The sequence below is a fragment of the Python bivittatus genome, unplaced genomic scaffold (assembly GCF_059951505.1).
Source record: "Python bivittatus isolate LINGU-HERP-01145 unplaced genomic scaffold, Pbiv_v1 ctg000340_np1212, whole genome shotgun sequence".
In the NCBI taxonomy this organism is placed as follows: Eukaryota; Metazoa; Chordata; class Lepidosauria; order Squamata; family Pythonidae; genus Python; species Python bivittatus.
The window spans coordinates 21,306,754-21,331,718 of NW_028277056.1; the positions used below are offsets into that span (position 1 = coordinate 21,306,754).

A 24,965-nucleotide genomic window follows, 5' to 3' on the forward strand; every position below is an offset into this window, starting at 1 on the left:
TCAACACTTCTTTTGTAATTTTACATAAAGTCAAGGTACTTAAAAACCTAAGAATAAAAATAATGTAAGACAAATACTGTAATCTATATCATTTAATTTGCAAATGCTAGGATTTTATTTATTTTATTGTTTTGCTCTGGAACTGATTTGATGAAGGGCAGGAGGCAAATTATTTTAAATAAAAGTAGTTCCAAAACTATGTTCAGCTGACCTGTGTATATGTCTTTGTTACAGAAGCAATTATGTCAATTTTTTTCTCTTCTCTTACATACTTAAATGGTGAAATTTATTTAACTTCAACTAGAACAAAGTTCCAAGGATTTCCAGTGAATATATCTGAAAATAGCAAAATATTAATTTACCCAAATGTCTGAAGTATTATGCATGTTGAAGACTGACGAAAAATGTGCATGTATCCCTAATCATTATCTTGTTTATTATATCTATATCCAGCCTTTCATTCAGGGGCTCAGGATAACACTCATTTCTCTTATTGGGTTGAGAAAGAGAGAGTGACTGCCCCAAAGTTACCCAATAAACTTCCATGGCTGAGGGTGGACTGGATTAAGGTGCTCCTAGCCTAATGCTTTAACCACTACATTCACACTATTTGTAGGCAATATACACACCCTTCTGCTTTGGAGCAATTTCGCTGGGCCTGTTGTAAATTAGAAGCATTGCTGTCGCAGTAACTGGACGGTATCAAGTAGCTCAGCTAGCTAGTGATATGGAATCATCAGGAACATCAATCTGAATGAATGTTACTTAAAATATTGTACAGCCTGCCTATGATGGCAATGATAACCAATTTCAATAAAAGTTATTCCTTGAAAACTTCGTCTTCAAAGCAATATCTATCTATCCATCCATCCATCCATCCATCCATCCACCCACTGTGAACAATATTTCTGCATCACCAGGAAAAATGAAAACTCTCCATTAGGTGAAGCCAGCATGGCTGGCTGGGGAATTCTGGGAGTTGAAGTCCACTCATCTTAAAGTGGCCAAGTTTGGACAACACTGCGATAGAGCCTTTAGAGTCATCTCATTTAAAGACGGAAAACAAATACCACACTGTACGTTTTGTCTCCAACCAAGAAAAAGGCGTTACAGACGCATGTGCTAAACCGCTCTTTAAAAAGTACTTGTTGAATAATTCAGAGATGAAAATAAACTCTAGAAAATTGGAAGCAGATTTGTAAACATAAGAAGCTAAATCTTCCTACAATTTAGGTAGTATGTATTATTATCCTAAGCCTATACCAAAGAGGTGGAAGATGACTGCATGAATAAACTCACAGTTAGAATAATAGGATGAGGTTATGAAAAGGAATCTGCAGTCTAAATATTGGGGAAAAATCCCTTAAATATGGTTTGTATCCTGTAAGCCAATCCTCCAAGGGAAGAAGTTGAGATATGCTTACTTCAGCTATTTAAAAATTGAACAGGCATGCAAATATGAAGAAATTAATCACATTTCATTGAAAGGTAAGCTTCTATTTTCTCATGCTGCAATACACTGTGTGTGTGTGTGTGTGTTTTACAAGTAATCTGTATTTTTTAAAAATTGACAGATTTTTTTAAGGTGTCCTGAATATGGCTTGTTTCAGTTACTGCATTTTACCCAAAGTATCATCTCCCAGGGATAGGAAATTGAAAAAAGAAATATTTGGTAGGAAACAGTTTCTTTTTCTGGGCTTTCAAAGATGTTCTTCCTTAGTCTGAGCTGACTAAAACTGGGCAGTACAATCTGAGACAGGATTAGTGATTCTACTACGTATTTTAAGGTATTGGCTTGCATACAACAGATTCTACAAGTCTATTTACAAATACAGAGATCTAACTATAAGACTATATGAATCTCTAGTGTGCTGATATTTAAAAACTAGCTTAAAAATAGCATGCTAAACCACAGATTAGCCCAAGGGCGACAACCCTAGTCTACTCTGAAACTCACATATCTCCCATTCATTTTCTACTTTTCCTATATAACAGAAAAAAATACTGCAATGTAGAACTTTCCTTAATTTTCCCTTAACCATGGTTTGTCATGTCATTTCATGAAATAATTAGAATTAATTTCCAACAGCCAAACTTCAGACTGTTATTTTAGAAGCTGCTTTTTCTTTAAACTATTGCAGCTATTGATAACCATAGTTCCTGGTCTGGACAATACTGAAAGCCCTAATTAGTAAAAGTAATGATGAAAATTCCTTTCAGACATGCAGGAAGATGAAAAGGAAGGGAAAATATACAATCCCAGGAAAAAGACCAGGGTCATTCACATTTTAATCTATCCTGAGAAGTCATTTTAAACTGCATACAGTAGGTATTTAACATGGTTCAACCTGCATAGTAATAACTAAATATTTGATTCCTATCCATGGATTATTCCCTGCAAATAATAATTTAATTATTAGAAAGCAAATGCCACTTTGATATGGCTCTCATCATGAAGAGTTCTATTATCAGATAATTGACTTGGGATGACTTTTTCTTCCTGAGCAAAAGAGGGGCATGGTCTGAGATCTTGGACCTACAAAAGCCCTTAGAAACCCTAATCAATTTGCTACTGTGTGGCAACATTTAATGTTACAAAAGGAGAAAATATTTAACACATGGGGACTACTCATATTACATCTATTTAATGATTTGGTGTAAATCAGTTTAAATTTAATCAAAATTATCTTTTGCCCTGGCTGCACTGTGTCTTTGTCTTGATTGCTTCTACCTATTTTGGACTGTGGCCCCTAGCAACATACTGTTCTTCATCTGAAAAGAGTTGTCCCTCTCTGCTTTTAAAAACATTAGCTATTGTGTTCTGATATGCTAAAGATCCCTCTTATTGTTCAGGGAGCTGATTAACAAAAGAATGAACAGAAACCAGACCATCCTGTGGTAACTAACTAGGCTTTCCTGCTGATTCTGCAAAGTGTTGCAGATGACAAGGATAATAAAACTCAGAAATCACTAGCCATAACCCTCCAAATGAAAAACCCTGTGTGATTTGAGGGGATGGGGGGAGGAAGAAAGAGGGGAGAGAAATTTGCCACCTCCAGCATAGTAAATTAGGGTTGCAACATGTTTTACATGCGTCCCCAAGGAGGAACTTGTATAAGGAATCTGTGGAAAAAAATCAATTACATACAGTTTAAAGGGGCCCTTTCCAGTGGTCAGCAAGGGAAACTTTTTGGATGTAGCATATCTGACTGCTTTCCCCATCCTTCCTCCACCTTCAATTACATGCACACATGAAAGCTGCCAGAATGATCTTTCCCTTATGGTTTTCAAAGTCAGGAGATGAGCATTGGGCTGTCATGAATTGTCAGAGGTAGAACTAGATAATAAGCATTGATAATTCAATAGCTGATAGATGGGGGCAGGGAGGGAAAGTCAAAGGACTATATATGGGAAAATAGAACACATACATAATTTTCTTTGGGACCAATTAATGTTATTCAAGTTTGCATATTCTTAATCAGAAATATATTGTAATTTAAGTCACAGGCCAGAAGGGGGGCATCTTTTATCATGAAAATCAACAGGTCACGATGTGGATGGTGGCATTCTCAGTATTTATTGATGAAATGTAGAAATGGGAAGACAGTCTAAACAAAATCACAATAACCAGGTGGGAGCTGGTCATTGCAGGAACAAAGTAGGCCTGAGCATAAATATTTTAGGTTAAGATTGCAGAGACTTATTTTGCAAGCCAGATTATAGAGGTTTCTTGTGTGGTGGCAGGAAGAAAGAGAAAAGAAATGATCTTTCCTCTCTCTCGTTTGCATTGTTACTGGCTATTTTTTAAAATCACAGGACAAATTATAGAATAATGCTTAGTTCCAATAAAGACATTCAATTGCAGTATCCTACCTAACCACTATAGGAACACGTGAGACTACATTAGGTGGCATGTACTGTGGTGACCCTGAAGCTCATACGGCCTCCTGTTTTGTATGCAAGAGATCACAGATGCAACCTATGGACTTCAGAGGCATCTGCAGGATCCCCCCTTGTTATCAAAATGACAAAAGCAGCACTGTACTGTCATATCACAAACTCTGAACTTTTCACAGATGTGAAGTACATACAAACAAGGTAGAGCTTACAGTGTGACACCACAAGGTTGCCTGCCTTTTGATTCCATACTGTGGTCCCTGCATACAAAACACCACCTCTGGCAGAATTAATTAAGTACAAAATTAGGCTCATTTGAAAGCTGAACAAAAACAAAAGAAGATTGGCTAAGAAAAGGCAGATATGGCCCCCACTCTCGCTGGCACCGGCAGTTTATATAAAAATTATTTTCACACGAGCCCTGAAAGGACACACGTCTGGAAACAACCTCACACATTCATTAAATCAGCTTTCTCCAGTGTTAAACCTTCAGTTGCCACAATTCCCAGAGTCACAGGCATGCTGATTTAAATGAGTATATCCCAAACATTTGAGCATGAAACTGAGCAAACTCAGGGAGGCAGTGAAGGACAGGAAGGCCTGGCGCAATATGGTTCATGGGGTCACGAAGAGTCGGACACGACTTAACGACTGAACAACAACAACAACAATCCCAAACATTAACGTCTTGGCTTTCTCCCATACTGAAAATGCATTTCATTGCAATTATTGGTTCAGTGTACTTCTTGCAAGACTGGAGAAGAGGAATCTTGAAATTTATTTTTATTTATTTATTTATTAATAAAATGTATACGTTGCCCATCTCACTGTATAAGTGAGTCTAGGCGTTCTGAATTGTGGCTACTTTCTTTAGATATTGTCAGTCTTGTAAGGGTAGTCTATACAGTCAAACCAATTCCCATCTCCAAAGTCTTAGTGTGAGTTACTTGACTGACAGCATGACTGATTACTTGTAATTCCCTTCTACTGCCAAGAATTTGGCAACTTGAGTCATCCTCTTTCCATATGGGGTGGCCAGTTTTAATTACCAGTGCATTTTAAAATTAAAATTGAAACGTAAAAACAAACAAAAACCTTCAAAGGCACCAAACACCCCACAGAACAATGTTAAAAAGTGCAATAAAATATTGATACAGTAAAATGATTCAAAGGAGAAAGGAAAGACATGATGTAATTTCAGAGGTTGAAAAGGGGAACTAAAAGAAAGTAGAGTGGAGTTTCTCCAGGGAGACTGAGGAATGCCTTTAACAGCCTATATGGTTTTACAGAAACATTCCTTTCACTTGCCAGGTGCTTGCAGAGAAAGGAAAACATTTTTTATCCCACTCTGGGCTGCTTTAATCATACTTCTGCATGTCAAATAAGACGCTGCTCTTTAAAGCCACGGAGGAAGAAAGCTAAAACAGAATTGCCACAGGGAAGAGGAAATTTCAAATTAAATAGTAGAGGTATTAATGGGACTGGGGAAAGAGGGAACAATTGGGGTCCATTTTTATTTCTTAACCTGATGCTACAGTATTTTATCAAATCTAGACAGACTATGGTTCACAACTGTCACTATAAAATGGCATGCATTCAGAGGATTTAATGGAGCATACACTGGGAGTTAGGTTTTCATTTTCACAGGGGTACTTCAGCTGCATTTGCCATTCAACATAATTTTAAATATACTTAAGATATATGGTATATTCATTTCTTTGGCGCTAGCCATGAAGTACTGTTGACTCTGGCTCTCAAGAGATATCTTTAAAAATGAAAGCGCAATAAATTTGGGCCTGGTTTGCAGGAAAAGAGAGGTAGATACATTGATCTTCTATCCATTATCTACATCAACAAGGTTAGTTAAAAATATACAAGTAGTTGAGGTTAACAACACAGAGTACAGATATGCCATAGCTCTCTCCAAGAATACTATTTTATATCAGCACTAAGAAGCTGACCAATGTTAATGTCTTTCAAATATTTGCCAAACTGTCAGTGCAGTCATAAAGCTGCTGCATATCAGGGAACATTAATTCAACAAATAATAACTGAAAGTGATTAGAGCAACAAGAATATTACTTCAAAAGTATATAAGTGGCATTTGGAAAATGATACACAAAACCAAAGAAAAACCACAATATGTCTCATACGTGACTATCTTCCTGGATACATTGACTTGATTTCAAGCATTATATAGCAAAAGGCAAGACTGTTATATTATTTTTTAACAATCAATACTAATATTGTCCTTAAGTTTGTAATACATCCAGATATACTTTTTACAGTACAGAAGGAAGGCAGTTGTCATGTTTAGATTAACTATTCATTCTGATCAACTCCTAAAGAAGCCTTACCGTACCAGTTAGGATAACAATTGTGACCTTATATATACTCAAAAGTAAATCCATTGAGTACAGTGGACTTGCGCTCAAGCATGTATGTACAGCTACCCTCTTCAACCTGGGAAACATTATTGCAGAAATTTCTCTTATAGCTGTTTTAAAAGATAAAGATCTTGTATCAATAAGTTGTAGCTACTGAAATCTGATCTGTCTCAAGCCTCTTGACTGCCCGTTGCTAACAGTAGGATTTATTTCTTACTACTATTTGTGTGTGTTTGTGCGCCTTTGCCTAGCAAGATTTTGGAAGTAGTTTGCTATTGCCGTCTTCTTTTCCTTCTTCTCCTCCTCCTTCTCCTTCTCCTTCTTCTTCTTCCTGGGGCTGAGAGTGAGTGACTGGCCCAAGGTCACCCAGCTGGTTTTGTGCCTAGGGCAGGACTAGAACTCACAGTCTTCTGGTTTCTAGCCTGGGAACCACTTAATCACGACACCCAAGTGGTTCTTGACATCTATATAGCTTCTTTTAATACCACCTGCTTCTTGGACAGCTTTCACAATTGCAATAAAATAATGCAATGCAAACATTGCATTACTCTTCTGGGTCAACTCAGCCCTTTATATTCTGTGCCAGAATTACAACTCCTGCTAATGTTCTGTCTAACTGCATGTAATACTGCTGTCCTCAATTTTGGTTCTTGTCTGTCTTGCCTACCTCACTCCACTGTGCTATTCCTCCGACAGGCCACTAAGCTGTACTTTGCTCACGATATCACTGCAATCCAACTTCCAGATGAAAGACGTATCCTAATATGAAATATATTTTTCTGTTGGCAAGCTATTCCAAATGGAGATCTTTTCCAATACAAGCCTACATATCCCTTACTGCTTTATGCGCATCACAGTAGAACGTACAAGATATAAACTACATTTTTTGGATTGGTTACTTAACCTGCAGCAGAAAGAATTTGTGTCATGCCTCTCCAGAGCTAAACCATCAGAAGTAGCAAACCTACTGTAAAGTAGAATTTATTGTACTATACACCAGGAATAGTCAAAAAGAAGTTTTGGGATCTCCTGGCAAATTGTCACTAGACAGACACAGATGCCTGTATTCTGACTGCTTAATAATAGCTCCACCAAATATTCTCTCTCTCTCCCTTCCCTAAAATAGACTGCTGAAATGAAGAACACTGGAGAGTTAGGCTTGAGTTTTAGGTGAATAGTATCAGTACAGAAAACAAATTCCTACACTCAGCAGCAGCTCAGGGGCATCACACTCTTTCATCATAAAGTCTTCTGCACCTGGTGAATCCAAGGGCCCAGTGAAACACACAGTAGATTCCACAAGCTTGAAATCTACATTTTCCTGCTTTTTGCATGTCCAGCATAAAGATCGTGACACTTTCTTACCTGCAACAAATGACAGCCTTGCAGGACAGTGCTAGGTCCAAGAAGGACTGCCTGACTTCAAAGGAAAGGGCATACTTCAGAGTCTGGCCATCTATAATCAAAGCAATATCATTTTCTTTGCCCAGCGAGTCACCCAGATTTTCACAGTGTTGGGTTAATGCAGCTCTTGTTGCCTAAATGATGCATAGAAAGGACGGGGGAGCGAGGGGAGGAAAAAACAACATTTTATTACCATCTCTGTAAACCAGGATAGCCCAAATGGAGAAGCTTTCAGAATTTACTCAAGGAGGAATTCTGATAGATTCTAGATTTATGTTGTTTAGCAAGCATGTATCTTACAAAGATGAAAATGCACGCGAAAGAAAGCCACACAACTTTCAGATTACAGACATAATCTATCCTGATGGAGGTCTTTTTGGTTCCTCCAGTCATGAGTTGCTGGTATGTACTACCAGTATGTACTACTGGTATAACTCGTGATATTTTCCTCCAGTCTAGAATGTAGTGTGCAAGATGGCCATGCTAGGATAGAGTTGGGATATGCAAATTAAAGATTTGTCCCAATCTCCCAGAGAAAGAACTAACTTACAGAATGAACAAATAGTTCTTTTCTGAAGCTGTAAAATGCAAAGGTTTATACCCTAAGATTATATAAACTACATTGGGGAATGTGTCCTATGTTGCCTTCCTTCACTGCAGGCTCTTAATCAGGACTTTGAGCTGCTTCTCATTAAGAGGCTAACTTCTTAAAGTTTTATTTTGCTCCTGGCCTTAAACTGTTCAAATTAACATGAGTGTGGTGCTGGCTTTTGAAATGTTTCAACTTCTGCTTTTAACAGTGGTTGTATTTCATTACAATTATATTTTGTTCTTTTTTTGGAAGCTGCCTTGCTTTTCTAGAAAGCTTTTTGGTCAGAAAGCTATAAAATAGAAATAAAATCCACCAGCTCCTGCAATCAACTGATAGAGTATAGAATAAAAAATGCTAGCTCATCAGCCATCCTCTCCAGACGACTCTGTTCTACTCCCAACCCCAGTGTGTTGTGTCCTTTCCACAAAGAAGTTCAACATCTATGAGCATTTAACAGGTTCAATTTCTGCAAGGAAGAGGGACAGGATGGCTGGGACTTGTCATTTCATATATATACATATGGTGTGTGTGTGTGTGTGTGTGTGTGCCCGCCCTGTGGAATCTTGTCCCCGCCCCCGAAGGGAGATTAGCTCCATCCCTCTTAACCTTCCACAAGTCCCTCAAGACCTGGCTATGTGATCCAGACCTGGGGCTCCCAGGGGACCAGGGAGATTTTGCAATGGCTCCTTTATTAATGTTATCCCCTCCTGTTATGTGTGCTTTTATAGTTTTTTTATTTGTAATTGTTTTTATGTATTTATTCTTTTTTAATTGTTGTACGCCAGAGTCATTTTGTGTGAGATGGCCGGCTATATAAATATGATAAATAACATTGGGTCTTTCCCAACAAAAAGCAGTTCAATGGTGAGAAATGTAAAGTTCTGAACTTACATTTATGGAGAGAAAAGTCTGATGTATAGCTACAAGATAGGTGGTACCTAGCTCAACAGCTGTATGTGAAAAGGATCTATGTGCCCTGATATACCACAGACCGAGCATGGCCAGTAGTGTGTTGCGGCTTCTAAAAGAACTAATGCAATCTTAGGCTGCAGCAACAGAGGTATAATGACAAAATCACAGGAAGTTCCGCTCTATGCTGCACTAGTTGGATTGCATCTGCAATACTATGGCCTGTTTTGGTCACCACAGAGAAAGGATACTGAGGACTGGAAGGAGTGCAGAGAAGAGCAAAAGGGATAGTGAAGGACTTGGAGTATAACTCCTATGAAGAACAGTTAAAAGAACTGGTACATTTAACTTAAAGAAGACAAGACTTTCAATATGTGAAGGGCTATCACAGGGCTGAGGGTACAGATTTATTCTCCAAAGGACTAAGATAGGACATGAACCAATGGGTGGAAGTTTTACAGAGACAGATCCAAACTTGAAATAAGGATGAATTACTGACTGTGAGAGGCCTTAAGCAAAGGAATAGCCTACCTCTTGGAGTCATGGGTGTTCCATCACTGGAGATTTTCAAGCCAAGCTTAGATAGTCTTTTGCCTGGGATGATCTGAGGATTCATGCCCTGGGCAAGGGGTTGGACTAAAAGCATCAAAGGTCCCTTCCAACTTTATGATTCTATGATTCTATAAGCAATTGTAGGTGATATGTATTGCTGTCTATTTATAAAATGAAACAAAGAGAAGTCTAAACAGAATGGGTTGGAGAACAGATTGCTCAAAATTGACCCAGATCCAGTCCAATATCTGTATTCAGCTAGTATCTCTGAGTTAATGCATACCATAACTAAAGATTTTCAGTTGTCTGCTTAATATATATTCAAGCTTTAGATGATTTCCTTTTATAATGCTCCAAATTGCAGATATAGCTGCAGAAAATAAGAGTGGGTGGGATTATATTTGTCAGAAATGAAAGTACTATATAATGTACCACTGTAATCTTTTAAGTGTTTTATGGTTTCAATATCCTTTGGAAGCAAAAGTTACAAATCCATAAAATGTTGCTTGCAGCTTTCCCCTGATTTGACAAACAGATGTGGAAAGAAAATGTAATAGGTTTATAGGACTGCCAAAAGGTAGTTAACATTGTGCAGACTGGCACTAACCTACCCAAGACCATCTCCCCTGGTCACCAGCAAGTTCCTTATTCTTCCTGACTCTTGTTTTTCAAGATCCATTTAATTAAAATTTGGAATGGAAAGTTGGCCTGCCGCAAATAAGTTGCCAGCCTCTAGCATCATCTGTATTTCCAAATATGCTTATAGAATCCACATAGGCTATAGTGCCATTCTTCAAAAATAAAAAAGCCTTCCTCTTCTCCAGGAGCTCCACAAACTCTCAGCTCTTCCATTTTAGATTGGCCATCCATGCCATCAATCAAAACTATTTTATCTTAGTGGCTGTTTTCCCTGGTATCTCAGTTCTCCAGTTGTTTTCTACATTTACTGACATCTGTAGCAATCAACAAAAAATGTGCACTTCTGAGGCCTGTTGATTTAAAAAGGAGACATAATTAAATGGCTATGTCTCTTTCATTGCAATCAATGTCCTTTTGTGGACAGGATTTCAATGAACATCTTATTTTTGTTTTTGACAATTACTACTATTTTTTAAAAACATACATCTAAGTCAGAGTCACACCCATATAAAAATTAATATGAGGCTACAATAGTATCCTGGGACTACTTCTGAAAGAATTCAAAGGGCCTTATTTCTAAGTATGCAAACACAAGGTACCTCTCTGGTGACAGGATGGAGACAGCGAGGATTCTGGTGCAACAGCCATAAAAAAACTGTTGTCAAGATAAGCAATCTACCACCAGCCATCCCTTCCTATCTCCCCAGCTGTAAGTGTCAAAAATAGGGGTTGGAAAGATGTTCAATCCAGTGGAAGCCGTCTGAATCAGATGTATAAGCCACAACTGCTGGGGCTAGCATATTTAATTCTCTGGTCACCACTCTCAAAAAGTACCTTCTTTTTGAGTCAGACTTGAACTAGTAGATAATCTGCCATTTCACACCGTTCATTTCCTCTTCTGTCAATGAAGAACAACACACCATATCTTTTTTGTGCTTTGATATGGCATACTTAAGGTTCTGGGGAAGAAATGGCAGACTGAAGATGGTTCCGCAAAAGCAGAGCCGACAACTACAGCAGAATGAAGAGCTGGCAAGTAGACCAGCTCTTCGTAATTCCTCTCCGGACAAGGAGAGGACTTGAAATTGCTCACAAGTGCTCCATGCAGTTGGTCTTCACAAGGAGACCACAAGACAGGGTCTATAGTGAGTTTAGAGCCATGGGAGATGAGAAAATAGCCATCTTGCTCAAACCATGATCAGCACCTTTGAAAGGACGTTGGGTTCACATACTTCCTTTTCTAATCACTTTCAGAAATTGCTTGTTAATTGCTTTTCAGCTATTAGGAACCTTTGGATCGACAAGTTTTACAACACTGGGTGAGTTTCCTTCAATCCTTAGCAAAAGAAGTTTTAATTACAAGTTTAAGGATTTTTTTTTTTTAATAAACAGCAAAAGGGTGATTAAAACTTTGATTTTAGAAAGTTTCAAACAGACTAAGGGTTCAGATAAATTTGAAATAAGATTTTAGAATTAATTATAAAGAATCCTTCCCATGGGAAAATGCTTTCATTCTGAATTTAAAAAAAAAAAAGACTTTAAAAATTGGACACTAGAGGGAACTGGAAGGAACTAAAGATTACAATTAAAGGAGAAGAACACTCAAACTCGTCTTACAAACCCAGAATGAAGCAAAATATTTTAACGCTGGACATATTGGAAGATATTTTTGAACAAGGGGCCCAGAAGTTAATTTTAGAGTGTCTGCCTCTAGAGATAGGCTGTGTTTAAAAGATGTTACAGAAGAGGAACAAGTTTTACCTGACAAGATTGAGACTGATTTGAAAGTGGATTTAAAAATGACAGGTTGTGAGAATGACATGGAAAAAGATGTTACACTGGACATACAAAAGAAACTGGTTAATGTCTTAATAAATAAAAGGGATATACATATAACAAACCAAGAGAGTCACCTGGATGATTTTCCTATAATGGAATTACAAAAGAGGCTTGTTAAAGCTTTGAAGAATTTTATGAAAAGGGACAAAGAAAAATGAAAATAAATCAAGTTCTATGACATTATTTGAAGGGACTAAAGATCAAGATTGTTAGAAATAAAAGGAAGGAATATAAGGTTGGTTTATTTGATCAAGATTAAAATAAATATGTTTATATCTGGTAACCCTTAATGGACTTTTGCTGACATCAGGACTGAAATGACAAGATTTAAGGATTTGTTTATAGATACAAGATGGGATATGGGAAGAAGAGATTATTGTTGTATTTTAAGAGAAGGTGGTAAGTTACTAAAACTGTTATACTTGTGATGAAGAGGAAAGTCATTTCTTTATATATTTCTTTTCTTTTTCTTTACTACTTTCTTATTTTTTCTTTTCTATTTTTCTTTCTATTTTTTTCTTTTTTGCACCTTCTATTTTTTTTATTTTTTTATTTTAGTTTGTATTAGCTTTTATTGTTGTAATTGTAATTTTAATAATATTACTATAAAAAATATATGACATATCTAATTTGGAAGACTTAGGACATTGCTTCTCCTGTTTCTTACACATTTGGTATCCTTCTTACCTTTCAACCCAGCAGTAAAGGAAGCAATGATTGTATTTTTCAGTTTTCTTCGTCATCCACTGATTATTGTGGTTTTATTTAGGAGAAAATACAATTCTGTCTAATACCTAGACTCAAAACACTATGCAAACAAAGCCTAAGGTTATTGTCCTTGGCAAATACTAAATTATTGTGTAGGATTGCCAAACCCTTCCAGTTCCCAGCAAGACAAACGGGCCTCATGTGTCAATTGCCCTGATTTTTCTGAAACAAGTCCCTGAACAGGAAGTAAGAGAGAGAACAAGAAAACCCATAGTTTTCCAGAAGAAATAATTTTCTCTGTTTGCCCGTCTTCACAAATTATCAACATCCCATTCCCACAGAGCCTGTCAGCCAAAAAAAAAAAAATATTTCAGCATTAGAAAAAAATGTATTCTATTTCATAACCTTGTAGCACAGAGGTGGGAAAGTCCAGACACTAATGAACTACACCTTCTAGTATCTCTCCCCCATTGTCCAAGCTAGTTGGACATGCTGAGATTTCTGACTCAACAACATCTACAGGATCATCAGTCCTGCACTTTGAATGTAATAGGATACAATTTTTAAATCACTGTTTGCCCTCAGGAGAAATATTTTATTTTCTGTTAAAGCCTTCTCAAACCTGACATACTGTCAGATGTGTTGGGACTGCAACTCCTATTTCAGCTGGAGGGAGTCACATATGGCACAATGCCTGTGGTCCACATTACTAATCTCTGGCTTCTGCCTTTCAGATGACTTCCGGGGAAGAAATGGCAATCTGAAGATGGCTCTACTAAAAGCGGAGCTGACTACAGCAGCAGAAAGAAGTGGCAGACAGTAGATCGACTCTTCATAATTCCTCTCTGGGCAAGGAGAGGATTTGAGATTGCCCACAAGTGCTCCAGAGAGTTGCTCCTCATGAGGAGACCACAAGACATCGTTCTCCAGTGGGTTTAGAGCTCTGGGAGACAAGGGAATAGCCATCTTGCTCAAACCAAGATTGGTGCCTTTAAGGACACTGGGTTCACATCCGTTTCTAATCACTATTGAAAATTGCTTGTTAACTGCTTTTTAGCTATTAGGAACCTTTGGATCAACAAGTCTGAAAACACCAGGTGAGTTTCCTCCAATTCTTAGCAAAAGAAGTTTTAAATACAAATTTAAGGATTTTAATTTTTTTTTTTTTGGAATAAATACAAAAGGGTGATTAGAACTGATTTTGGAAAGTTACAAACAGACTAAAGGTCCAGATGGATCTGAAATAAGTTTTGGAATTAATTATAAGAATTCTTCCCATGGGAAAATGCTTTTGTTTTGAATTCTTAAAAAAACACACACACACCATGATATGATGAGTCTTTGAAGGTTGAACACAAGAGAATTCAAAACAAAAGCATTTTCTCCCAGGAAGATATCAGAAGAAGAGATCATTTGTTGCATTTTAAGAGATGGGGATAAGTTACTAAAATTGTTTATACTTGTTATGAAGGGGGAAGTCATTTCTTTATATATTTCTTTTATTTTTTTTTACTATATTCTTTTTTTATTTCTTTTCTATTTGTTTACTTTTCTGCACCTCTTTTTCTTTTTGTTTTATTTTTTTAGTTTGTATTAGTTTTTATCTTCACAATTGTAATTTTTACTATTTTACTATAACTATTAAAAATTACTATTAAATTACTATTAGTACTAATTACTATTAATAAAAATTACTATTAAAAAAAAACCCTAATATCTGCCTTCTGTGATGGGTCTGCAAAAGCTTTTGATGATGACATAAAGACAGTAATAGTCCCTGTGCTACTCCATATTAAATTTGAGAAACTGTGCAAAGGAAAAAGGGTTACGCAAGAGAGAGGAGGTAAAAGAAAAAGCTGCTTGGCTTGCTCTCGCGTTGTGCCTTTAACAGTCAGTTGACAAACTGAGACCAGGTTCTTCAGTGCATAGAGATACATATTTAGACTCTCCAATAAGTGTGCAACAAACTGCTGTTAGGACCAGTGGAGTGACCTGGCATCAGAAGATAAAACTCTGATGATTTTGACAGCTCCTAGAAGACACCCAAACTAGGGGAGAGATGGTATTATGGGCTGCCCCTGAAGACCACCCAGAAGCTACAGCTGGTTCAAAATGCAGCAGCACAAGCAGTAATGGGCGCCTCTCAGTGTGCCCAGGTATCTATCCCCACTGCCACGTGAGCTGCATTGGCTGCCAGTCAACTTCCAAGTGCAATTCAAGGTGCTGCTTGTTACCTATAAAGCCCTGTATGGCCTAGGGCCTGGATATCTGAGAGACCGCTTGTCTCCAATGGTTTCCGCCCGCCCAGTACATTCCAGCAGAGTGGGTGTGCTCCAGGTCCTCTCTATTAAACAATGTCACCGTGTGGGACCTCGAAAGTATGCCTTCTCAGCTGTGGCCCCCACCCTCTGGAATAGCATCCCCCCAGGGACAGGATAAGGATAGTGTCCTTTCTCCGAGGGTTCTGGAGAGTTCTTAAAAGCTACCTTTGGTCCCAGGCCTGGGGCTGATGTTTATTATTTGCCTAAGGCTCCTATTTTGCTGATTTTGTTGTTTATTGGATTATTTTGGTCTGGGCTGTCTGTCTGATTTTATCTTTTTAGCTGTTTTTATGTTTTTTCTAGCTTTGTATGCCACCCAGAATCCACTGAAGTTGGGCAGCCAATAGAGGAGGAGGAGAAGGGGGAGCCACTTTAGGGATATATAGAAAATATACTGCTTTTCACCGGTGCATTTGTAGGGGATTTAAGTTCATCCTTTGATGAACTTATACAAGTTAACTTAACTTTGAGCCTGCCATTGCTTTCCAGACCAATCTATTCAAAGGGCTGCTGTGGGGAAAAATGGAAAGTGGAAAACATTCACCATTTTAAGGTCATAGGGAAAAATCAGGATATAAACTTAACCAATACATAAACAAAATAAAGATTGGTTTCCACCACTCTGAGAGGTGAATTTCAAGAATGAATACATACAAAACTCACACAGCATTATTCCCAGCTGCTAAATTTAATTATCCAGAATAACTCTGTTTTATAAGGTATTTTGTCCCAAGGCATTCTGGGAAATTTAAAACAGCAGTAGCAGCCAAAACATGAGTGACTTTTCCCTAACTTGTGAAAATCACCCCATCCCCAAACCACAAAAGAAGAAAGGTTGCTTTCCTCCCATCCAAACTCACCACAGACTAAACATTCTGCTGAAAGTTGAATAAAGCTCAAATCTGAAGCATTTAAAGAATGGACAGAATTTTCCATCTATAGAACTGGAAACCATAATATCCAGCATGAGTAAGTACAAAACTTTTGAGGAGGAAAATGAGAATGATCTAATTAGATCTAATTTAGCTTCAACAATTGCAATAAAAACAATGCCTGAATCAACATTTCTCCAATTCTTGATGAAATTAAATTTCAAAAAAAGTATTTTTCAATGTTAACTGACAATGTCCTGCATAGTTATTAGTGGATTTCTAATAAAGGATTATCTGCAAATATGCTTTCCAAAGCACAAGCAATTTAATATGTTTTTAGCATATTTAACATCATTCTACAAAGCTTTTAGGAACAGCTAGGTGAATCACAGCCTTTTGTCCAGTCGGCTACTGATGCCATTGAAAATGTTTCCTTAAATAAAGAAAAAAAGAGTTGCAAATGTTTTTCATTTACACAGCACAGCAAAACCTAACTATGGTTTTCTCAATTACCCCAATTTTCTGAGTTAACACACTAAACCAGTGTTTCTCAACTTTGCAACTTTAAGACATGGGGACTTCAACTCCCAGCATGCTGGCTGGGGAATTCTGGGAGTTGAAGTCCACACATCTTCAAGTTGCCAAGGATGAGAAACACTGCACTAAACTATAAACTAAGCAGACATACCAGGTGGGGAGTGGAGTACAATTCAGTTTTCAGACCTGGTGGATTGCAAGAGGCTATCTGCTGAGGAAAGCAGAAGGGATAAGGGTGAAAAAAATCAGCTTATTTTGTTTCTCAGTTTGGGGAAAAGGATTCTAAGGGTGGGAATTGGAGCAGCAGTCTTCTATACCTATTATCTTTGAAGCAAAAAAATGCTCACCAAAGTTTGACTATTTTGCTGTCCGATCACACACAGCTCACAGATTACCCACCCCCGGCTTAATGGGGTATGTGAAGAATCCCTATTGCGGATCATATACATAAACTATGGTTTATTACTTATAAGATAGAAATCCAGCCATTTACAGCTTACTCAAGAAATGCTGATGATGTGTGGCTTAGTTTGATACGTGAACCCAGCTTAAACAAGCAGGAGAAAAAGTCAATGTTCTTATTATGATACAGCAAATCTCCCATACAGAAGAAGCTGGTGAATTACATACGTTAATTTCTGACTGAAGCCAAACGGATTGAAGAGCTAATTTAGTCAATTCAAAAAAAAAAAACCACGCTATCCTTTATCCTATGAAGGTGATTACTAATGTAAAGAAACACACCAGCTGGGAAAGCATTTAAGGATACGCATTACCACCTTCCTCTCTGCTATTGCTCAGCAAACAAACTTTCCCTATTTAACAACAAGCAATTAGCCACACTTTAGACACCATTTGCTGACTAATCACTAGCTGAATCTCTGGGGAACTGGCATGGTTTGTACACTGATTCTAATCCAAGGAAATTAGGACATATCCTGGGGAAGGCTTAGCTGTTTTTCCCTTTTCCCAAATTATAAGAGGCAATTGCAAAATAATATACAGCAATTCCATAAGATTTATACTTTTTCTCCTTCCTTCCCACCCTAATTCCTGAGGAAAAAAACTATTTAGGTCTGGGTGTGGTCAGAAAACTTCACCATAGCCTCAAAGCATCCAGCTGCTTCATGCCTGAATCCAGAGGGGCATGTCGCTTCTTCAAATGATTGGCCCAGGCACATGAATACATCAGTGCTAATAAGTCAGAGTTTGTTGACTAAATCAGAAATGGGCAGATTCATACATGGATCTATGTTAAAATCAATCAAATCACACTGTGACTTAATGCCATGTGAGAATCCAGCCCATGTGAATTATGGGTAGATTCACACAATATGCTAGGACTGAAATGTCATTTGGTTCTGCAAATGTAACCAGTATGTTTAATGTATAAATGTGTCCGCACAACATGGACTTGGGTAAGTGTGGATGAGTGTGTGTGTGTGAGAAAGAACAAATGTACCTTGCAACCAGTAAAGTTTTACTGTTACTTTAAATTCACTGGGTCTCCATGTATTACAAATAACCTCTTGTGCCTCAGAGTTCAGTTGGAAGTGTTTTGTGTGTATCCCTAATTATTTCCCAGCTGTTGACCAGGGCTGTGTGTCTTGTCTGCTCTAGCCACACCTATTTGGAAAACCCAGGTAGAAAGCAAGGGGGGCTGACAAGATCCGCATGCCTTCACAGGCTGTGCATGTGTGAGTGAGTGACCATAAGCTGAACCCTGGGAGCAGCGTGTGTAACAATGGTAGTCTAGATAGGGAAGTAGTCTTGTCTTGTTGTCAAGAAAGCTACATGGGCCTGTTCATGTAATTACAAAGAAAAGAAAAAAACAACAACTTCTCTTCCCTTCTTAAAAATCTATCCCAGATGTTGAATTCTCTTTTTATGATTCTTCTACCCTGGAAATCAAGTCCCAATTAATGGAGATATTATATGTGCTTCTCATCCTAAACCTCTCCTACCCAGGGAAATGCTTGGCAAGATTGTTCCATAACTAGCAGACCAGGTTCATACAGCAAATGATGAAATTGTTTGCTTACCCATAGCTGATTACATGAACTTGCCTTCACATAACACACTAAGCCAAAAATCATGCAAATCCCTTAGTCTTAATGCAATGTGTGAACTCATCCTAAAACAAAACAGAGCGTGGCTTCAGCTGAAACTGCAAGACTGACTTGGAGAGAAAATTTAAGGAAAATGATACAGTGTTAAAACCTGCTTCTTACACCAAGAGAAACTGAACAGTGAATGCAGCATTCAAGCCATTGATAATTAATAGTGTGCCTGGGTCCTATCATTAGATATAACTTCATCCTAAAAGCCATGAAAAATTACACACTTCAAATTTGCTCATTTGCTTTTTCAAAAACTAGCAAGCAAACTGCAAAGCTCCTGGCAGTCATTCAGTCATTCGTGCACAATTCACACATACTTGTATTTACAAAAAAACAAACTTTCTGACTCTTATGACCTGTATAAATTGAATTCCATTCTCCAGAGCACTTCATGTTGATGAACAGTAGGGCACTGTTGCAAATCTTGGCAAACAGAGCATAATTTGTTGACAGGCAGGGAATTACAATAACCTAAAGCAGAGCACATGTGTGGTCCAACTTGGGACCACATCCTGTGGTTCGGGAAGAAATCTTGTGATGGTTTGTTTGAATTTCCTAACTTTCTAAATCCTTTTAGAAAATACTCCGTCTAATCAGTACTATTCAGCAAGTGAACAAACAAACAGAAAATCCTGACAGGTTGACATTCCATAGGACCACATTCAACCCATTAAAGAAACTATGTGGAATTCAGCATAAAAGAGAGCAAAAGGCCCCATTTTTAGGATTGCAAAACCGTGACTACAAGCCTTAGATTTACAGAATTGGCCACAACAGTAGATGTTTAGCATAGAAGCTCATCTGGACAATCCCCAGAGCCACATCCACAAGGACTGCCCCAAAAGGCAGTCAGCCATATTGAGGAGTGAGCAGCATAAAGCATAGTAATCAATTTAATCAGATCAGCTGAAAAAGTACAGGTCTCTTGTTCCTTGGGATTTTACTTCTCTAACCATGCCACAACAGGTTTGCCTTCCCACTGTAGCTCCCAAAGCCACTCTTCAATGTAAATGAAGATTACCTTTAATAAGTGAATCGGTGAAAACTAGGAACTTCACCTTGCATATATAAAAACCATCTTCCCCATATATATATTAGTAGCGGCTGGATAATGTAGTGGTTACAGCACTACCTTTAATGTGGGAGATCAGGGTTCAAATCCTGGCTGGTACCTACCTTACCAGTAGGGGTCCTTGAGCAAAGACCCCTTAACACTTCATATGCCTACCTCAAATATGAGAGTGACATGAACTAAGAGAGTCATGCTGACTCAGACGTCACCCAGATTAACAAGATCCACGTCAGATGTTGGGGAACCAGGACAATCTGATGATAAGTGGGCTACTGGAACAAACCATACATGGGCAAGACAAGAGAACCTGGAACTAATGGATTGCTACTACAACAGTAAACCTAATGAGTGGGGATATATGAAAAGGATAAAGGAACTATGGATGGACAGAAGACCTACATCCACACTAACTGAGAAACAGCTAGTTACCCAACAGTTCAACATAGTGAAGAGGAAACTGCTCTCACAACCTGAGATAGACCAACTCCACATTACACCTCACTCAAGAAGACCCAGAAGAACAACTGGATGTGCAGCCAACACCTGAAGCTGGAACATCCTAACACCTCCTCCATTACAGAGCACAGCAGCTGATATGAAGCATAAGATCATGGATAAACTAGCTACGGTCAACCCACAAGACCGATTACCAAAGCTCAATGGCGAAGCACCATCAGATAGTATGCTAGAAGAGCCCTCACAACAATCCTTATTACCACCATAACTCAAACCAATGAACTGGTATACGCTACAGCCACTGTAATCCTGGAGATGCTTGGCTACACGATCAAGAACAGCAGTACATACCCCTCCCCCCCGGTTGGAGGCTAAGATCAAGGCAACTCAGAGAAAAGTTGGTCAGCTGGTAGAACTACAGAAGGGTGTGAAGATTAAGGATAAGACTCAGCTATTGAAAAAATACACGGGCCTGACTCCATCTGAAATGCCAGAGACTGCTAAACAAAGGCTCACAGCACTGGCTGCCAGGCTAAGGAGATATACTAGAAAAGCAGAGGCCAAGAAGATAAATGCCCTGTTCTCCAAAGAACCATCCAAGGTGTACTCCCAACTACAGTGCAACAACACAGTAACAGCAGAGCCACCAACAGCAGAAACTGAACGATACTAGAAGAACATATGGGAGAAAGAGAAGACACATAACACCAGTGCAAAGTCGCTACAGGACCTGAAAGCAGACCACAGCAATCTCCCAGAACAGGAACCAGTCACCATCATAGTAGCAGACATCCAACAGCAGGTCAAGAACATGAAGAGCTGAACAGCACCTGGCCCAGACATGATCCACATCTACTGGCTAAAGAAACTAGCAGCAGTGCATGAACACCTAGCAGCACAGATAAACCAGCTGCTAGCAGCAGGCTCCCACCCAGACTGGCTAACACAAGGAAGGACAGTGCTGATCATGAAAGACCCCACAAGGGAACAGCGCCGTCCAACTACCGGCCCATAACCTGCCTCCCCACAACATGGAAAGTCCTATCAGGCATCTTAGCCATCAGGCTACAGAACCATATGAGCCAATACATGAGCACAGCTCAGAAGGGCATTGGGAACAACACCAGAGGTTCAAAACATCAGTTGCTCATAGACAGACCAGTTGCCTGAGACTCAAGGTCTAGGCAGACCAATCTGAGCACAGCCTGGATTGACTATAGGAAAACCTACAACTCAATGCCACACGCATGGATCTGTGAATGCCTGGCGCTATATAAAGTCAACAGGACACTAAGGACCTTCCTCAAGAACTCAATGGGATTGTGGAAGACAACACTGGAAATCAACTTGAGACAGCTCGCACAAGTGGCCATCAAGTACGGCATATACCAAGCATACATTAAACAGCACAACCAAGTAGCTGGCATTGTGTACAGGAGCATCTGTACACTGTCCCCACTGCTGTTCTGCATAAGCTTAAACCCCCTTAGCCAGATAATCACAAGCACTGGATACAGATACAAGTTCAGGAGTGGAAATACCATCAGCCACCTCCTCTATGTGGATGACATCAAGCTGTATGCTAAGAGTGAACAAAGTATCGACACACTGATCCACCTGACACGGATCTACAACAAGGACATTGGGATGTCATTTGGACTGGAGAAGTGTGGCCAGATGGTAGCGAAGGGAGGGAAGATAGTTAAAATTGATGGGATGGAACTACCAGTGGGCCACACAGCAGACATAGAGACCAGCTACTGTACAAGTACCTTGGTATCCCACAGTCACATGGGAACCACGATGAGGCAGCAAGGAACACAGCACATCCAAGTACCACCAAAGGCTATGACAGGTCCTGAACAGCCAGCTCAGTGGAAAGAACAAGATCCACACCATCAACACATATGCCCTGACAGGCATCAGATACCCTGCCAGTATAATAAGCTGGCCAAAGGAGGACATGGATGTTGCCGATGTGAAGACCCGGAAGCTCCTCATAATGTACGGAGGTTTCCACCCCAAGTCCAATACCCAGAGATTGTACACCAGCCAGAAAGAGGGCGGTCAGGGTCTGATTAGTGTCAAAGCCACTATCCTGGATGAATCCCAGAGCATCCAAGAGTACATCAGTAAGATGGCACCCAAAGATGAGCTTCTGAGAGAATGCCTGAGGGAGCAGCTGGAAAGGGCTGGACTAAAAGACAGCACTGAAGCACTGATCATAGCAGCACAAGAACAGGCACTAAGCACCAGATCCATAGAAGCAGGGGTCTACCATACTAGACAGAACCCAAGGTGCAGATTGTGCAAAGAAGCCTCAGTCCAACACATAGTGGCAGGGTGTAAGATGCAGGCAGCATACACTAAACAGCACAACCAAGTAGCTGGCATTGTGTACAGGAACATCTGCACAGGGTATGAGCTAGACCCTCCCATGTCCGGATGAGAGATTCCACAGAAGGCGGTGGAGAATAACAGGGCTAAGATCCTGTGGGACTTCCAGATCCAGACAGGCAGGCAGGTAGGTATTGGCCATCAACCAGACATCATGGTAGTAGACAAGGAGTGGTGATAGATGTATCAGTGCCAAGTTACAGCAACATCAGGAAGAAGAAGTATGAGGAACTGGAGAAGTACCAGGGCCTGAAGGAGGAACTAGAGAGGATGTGGAAAATAAAGGCCAAAGTGGTCCCACTGGTGGTAGGAGCACTCAGGTCTGTGACTCCTAAGCTGGGAGAGTGGCTCCAACAGATCCCAGGAACAACATCAGAGCTCTCTGTCCAGAAGAGTGCAGTGCTAGGAACAGCTGAGATACTGTGCAGAACCCTTAAACTCCCAGGCCAGTAGAGGACCCAAGACTGAGGAGGAAACATACCACCCAAAGGGGTGAGAGGGGAATGAATGAATGAATGGAGGGTTCTCTCAATCATATCCTGGACCTTTTATGGCTGCATGGTTGGAAGAAAATCACCTGGTGTAATTTATACTCATTGCTCCATCTGTGTATGGAGGGTGAGCTTTCTTAATTTCTTCCTGTCATAGCTCTTAAAGGCATAGGTTTTGACTTGGTTCACACAACATAGAATGTCATAATATGGTTTGTTTGGGTTTGGTTTACCATGTTGTACAAACTCAATAAACACTTCCAAATTCAGAATTAGCTTGCCTAAGAGAATTAACAAGAATTTATAGAAGATTCTTATCTGCCCCCACTTCTGTCCCTTCCAATCTTTTGTCATTAAAAAAAGATGGCCCTATATGTAGTCCATGATTATCAGATCCTAAACTCCCTAATCTTATGGACAGCTGCTTTCTTCTCACCTCCGAGCTATTAGAATAACTGCAGATAGCATTTTTTGGCAAACTGCACATCAGAGGGGCTGACAATCTGATAGACATGAAAGAGAGGCAGAGATATTTAATTATCCAAGTTTGTCGCCATGGAAAGTTTGAATATACAGTAATGCTGTTTGGATTGGCATGTAGTCCCTTGGTCTTTCAAAGATTTATGAACCATATTTTCCATGGTTTTCTGGATAAGTTAATAGTGCTTTTGAATAATTTACTAATTTATTCTGAGGATCCTGCCCTTGACAATGATCACGTTCAAGCAATTTTTCAGTGTCCTCATGACTACAGTCTCTACACTAAGCTAGAGAAATGTGCCTTTGAACCTGCTTGTGTTTGGTTATTTGGGCAACTCCATTTTCTCAAAAGTAATTCAGACAAATCCATGTAAGGTAAAATTTATTCTATTGTACGATATTTTTTGTCAATCTGTCCTGTATTTTTTTTTAAATTTTGCTGCAATTGATTCAACTTACTGAGACATTAAATGGGATTCTAAGGTTCAATAAGCTACCTTCAACTTTAAAGGGACATTTTCTTCTTAATCTATTCTCAGTCAATTAGATTCTACTCATCCTTTGGTTGCATAGTCTGATGCTTCAGTTTTTGCCCTGGAAGATATACTTCTACAATTCCCCCAAGAGCTTGTGGGTAGCCTCCTTCCTGGTATCTCCTAAATTATACCCAGTAGGCAATTGGCAACCATGAAGATATATAGGTTTCATGTGATTTCAGTACTTTGAACTGGTTATTTGTTAGTCATACAGGCCACTCCAATCACTCACCACTTCAAAGGCTAGAATGTTATATATGTAGGGATGAGCCAACTGCAAAGCATCCAAGAAGCTGAAGTCCAACAATAACTGGAAGGCTTTAAGTTCTATATTATGAGGATACATTTTATGGACTAAGCTCATTTTGGAAGTATTGTCCTGACCTGTTTGTGTGCACATTTGCCATGTTTGAGAGGACAGATTACATGGAGAGAAAACAACATACAGAGAAAGTGGCAATGAAATGTAGAACATCTGCCATTCATGAAACATTTGTGGCTGATAATACAATATTGTGGATAAGCTAACTCAATACATGATGTGAGGAGGAGAATAGCCTGATTTAATTAAGTTTAGGCACCCTAATTGTACACAGAATTATAAGAAATACATCCATCCATTACTGCTGCTGCTGCTATGATCCTTTTTCCTTCTGGATAGTTTGAACATTTATCTACAATAAAATTGTTTTAAAGTATTGGAAGGACTTATTTTATTCCTCAGTTTGGACTTCTCTGAAGTTGCAAGCCCAGAGT

General features: G+C 39.1%; 1 protein-coding gene across 2 annotated transcripts in view; it reads right to left on the reverse strand.

The window, feature by feature from the left end:
• Positions 1-24,965, reverse strand: part of ATP8A2 (ATPase phospholipid transporting 8A2) — a 355,224-nt gene that overhangs the window by 195,861 nt on the left and 134,398 nt on the right. For both annotated transcript variants that reach the window (XM_088140682.1, XM_088140683.1), the window contains one exon: positions 7,650-7,822. In XM_088140682.1, the coding sequence (XP_087996808.1) occupies positions 7,650-7,822 (173 nt within the window). The remainder of the gene's footprint in view (positions 1-7,649; positions 7,823-24,965) is intronic.